Genomic DNA, 3223 nt, shown 5'->3' on the forward strand with positions numbered 1-3223 from the left:
CCGGTGCTCAAGGGCCGCTCGCCCTCTCGCGTGATGAGGTTCAGAGCTGGGCGAGCCCTCGGGTGACCCCGCGACCCTGCGGCCTGGGAATGTGTGAAGTAACGGGCGACGTCCTCCTCGCTCATGAACTCGGCCACGATGGTAGTGTTTCCCAGAACACACCTGAACAGCAGACACAACACAGACAGAGTCATACTTACAATTTTTTGAAAATATTTTATAAAGTTCATGCATTCATGTCTTTAGGTTATACATATCAAATCACATATATAATCAGTAAACAAGTGTTTGTGCCAGTGTGACTCACATATGCAGAGCGCTCTGGGCTTTGGCGGCTTCATGAGGGCTGCAGTAGCGGATCAGAGCACTGCCCTGTGTCAGGCCAAGGTGAAAGGTCAGCAGAGGGCCGTGCTGCAGACAGATCGTCCTCAGGGTCGAGCCGTCGATCTGCACACAAACCACAAGAAATCACAAAACATCTGATGCTTTGCTTTACTAAATACACTGACAAATACCGTAAACCCCTAAAACATGAGCATGATGGTGATACACACCATCATTGTAGTTATTTGATCAAAAACCACAATTAAAAACTAAAAATATAGAGAAAATATTACTTTTTACAAGAGACTTCTTTTAAAACATCAGGATCTTTGAACAGTAGTGTAAGTGTGTGTTTGTACACACCTGTGGCGTGAGGTTCGCAGCACAGCCATGATTTCCTGCGGAAGCTCCTCCATCGCTCCACTCTGAAGATCACGAGACATGGAAAGGTTGATCTTCACAAACATCTGTTCCTCACATCTGAATGTGACTGTGTGTGTTTGCAGTACCTGTTTTGAAGGGTGACTCCACTGGGCTGGCTCCACCCCCCCAAGTCCTGGGCATCCATGGCCCCTCCCCCGACCACGGCTGCTTCTGACTGGGGAGACCCGGAGGGGGGCGGGGCAGGTGAGAAGGCGTTCCGATTGGTCCGCATGATTTGCCATGTCCAATGGGCTCCGGCGGCCAACTGGACTTCAGCTCGGAGTATTTAGCTGGAAACATGCGAAAAGTTACCAACTGCCCTTGCAATTCAAATCACCTTAGTGCATTTTCACTGAAACCTTAATGAATATATTTAAGTCAGCGTTACCGGTGCTGTGTGCATTGAGGGGCGTTTCTGAGGCACTGAATGGCCAAGGCACCAGGTGAAGGCATAACAGGTGTTCAGAGAGTTTGACCCTGGTCACAGACAGACAGGACTGTCAAACATGGTTACATTATTACAAGGATGCATAGCAAAACCAATTTCAAAGGCCTCTGGAGAGATTAAAAATTTTTTTTTTTTAAAATACTACATGGCTTCTATCCCCTAATTGGTGGTGAATGCTTTTTTTTTTAATCAAGTAAAAACTCTTTTAGAGTAATTGTACAAATGTACACCTCAGCTGGTGCTTCATGTTTCTTTTATGTTAAATCTTTACTGATTTTTCTCAAGTTAATATCTGGACTGGAATGAAGCATCTCGGCTTTGCTTGATCCTCCAATCATTAGTCTCAAAACTGATCATCCAGGATCTTTTTGAGGAACGTTTGTTTTCTTCATCTTTCAATCATCATTGCATTGAATTGCATTATATGCCTGGGGTCATTTAAATCTCATCTTACTAGCATATTACTGGAGGTATAGAGTGGATGACATATTATATCGTTTCATGTACGTATATGCTGTACTGTTATAAAGATCTTCACTTATTTATATTGCACGAGTTTCATCATATAAATATCATCACATATTGCATATGTTTGCTTCATTTGCATCTGAATAAAACAGAGCTGTTTTTCTCCCTCCATATTCTCACTATATCAGACTATATGAGCCATAAAAGCCTGATGTATAAAAAAAACACTGTCTAAAGGTTCAATAAATAAAACAAATGTTATTCTTCTAACTATCATTTCAAGCTTTGCGAGGTAAAATTGTATATAAAATACTTTACTTGTATTATTTAAAAACCCTCATGCGGTCATCACGGGTCTTTCTGTCTGAAGACGAGATGAGGTCTCAGTACCTGTGTTGTCTTGCAGCAGATGATGTTCGGTGTGACTGAGCACGGAGGATCCCATCAGTCCTGCAGGGCTCATGTAGGGGTCCGGCTCGGGCTCAGGGCTCTGGATGCCCTTCCATGGGACGCCCGGCTGAAACTCTGAGCGAGACAACACAAAATACATGTGAAAGTTAAACACCTGCACACTGTGGGGCTGCTGATGTTGGGTGACTTTCATCAGATGCTGAGCTGGACTGAATGTGATGGGAGCGTTAAATCATGACTCTTATGGGCTGCTGCAGTCACGGTACTGAAGGAGAGAGAGAGCGCTGTGCTCAAACCATTCGGCCACAACTTCCCAGACTTTGTGTATACACACACACACACACACACACACACACACACACACACACAGAGAACCAAGAAATCAGTTTTTGATCAGTAGTGTGGCTATGCCTACGAATCAAGACAATTTCATTAATTTCAAATCACTAATTAACAAGGTTTCAATGTTACCTGGAGGCCAGGTGGGGTTGGCAGGAGATGCATCGACTTTCCCACCTGCGCTTCTGTGCCAGCTGCCGCCCAACACATCATACTGAGAGAAGGAGGAGCCAGCGGCCTGCCTGACCGGCCCTGAACACACAAACAGAGACTTTAACACCTACCACAGGAACCTATGAAATCACCTTTTATTTTTCCTGAATTCTGGGCTTTCTTCTCTAATAATTAAATAGTAGTTACATTTTACTAATAAAAAAAATGTCTAATCAATTGAATAGACAATTTAACATCACAGTAATTCACAATTCACACAACTCCAGTCCATCAATTAACATCTTGTGAAGCCAAAAGCTGTGTGCTTGTAAAGAAACAAATCCATGACTAAGATTGTTTTACTAAGAATAACCTCACCTGTGAAAGCACAGGGGCTTTGCGTGCAGCTCAGATCCTCCCATGACTGGTCTGTGTGCATTCATGCCCAGCGCATGGAGATGTGCGTCTGGGTGTTTGGGACATGTCCTCCTCCCATGGGTGGTGGTGAGAGTCTAGGACCGCCAGCACTCTGCTGCTGCTGTAGGATTGCCATGATCCGCGCAGCTACAAAGAAGAAGTTGTTTTACAGGACTAATCGCAAGTTTATTACTAAATCATTTAAATTATAATAAACCTTTAATTGCCTACATTGCCTAA

The 3223-nt window shown here is 43.8% G+C and overlaps 1 protein-coding gene across 1 annotated transcript; it reads right to left on the minus strand.

Annotated features, from left to right (window-relative positions):
• Window positions 1-798: 798 nt before the first annotated feature.
• LOC113072669 (trinucleotide repeat-containing gene 6B protein-like) lies at window positions 799-3005 on the minus strand. Its single transcript, XM_026245642.1, has 4 exons — window positions 2945-3005; window positions 2546-2665; window positions 2054-2188; window positions 799-1037 (listed from the first exon to the last, which is right to left on the minus strand). The coding sequence occupies exons 1-4, from the start codon at window positions 3003-3005 to the stop codon at window positions 799-801; spliced, it is 555 nt and encodes a 184-aa protein (XP_026101427.1).
• Between the last annotated feature and the right edge of the window lie 218 nt (window positions 3006-3223).

This window comes from Carassius auratus, unplaced genomic scaffold (assembly GCF_003368295.1).
Source record: "Carassius auratus strain Wakin unplaced genomic scaffold, ASM336829v1 scaf_tig00009844, whole genome shotgun sequence".
Lineage (NCBI taxonomy): Eukaryota > Metazoa > Chordata > Actinopteri > Cypriniformes > Cyprinidae > Carassius > Carassius auratus.

Coding starts and splice junctions, on each gene's coding strand:
- LOC113072669 (XM_026245642.1), bottom strand. CDS start 3,005: ATGCACACAGACCAGTCATGGGAGGATCTGAGCTGCACGCAAAGCCCC. Junction 2,189..2,545: donor CAACCCCACCTGGCCTCCAG/GTAACATTGAAA, acceptor TGTCTCGCTCAG/AGTTTCAGCCGGGCGTCCCA. Junction 1,038..2,053: donor TCTGCTGCAAGACAACACAG/GTACTGAGACCT, acceptor GCATGTTTCCAG/CTAAATACTCCGAGCTGAAG.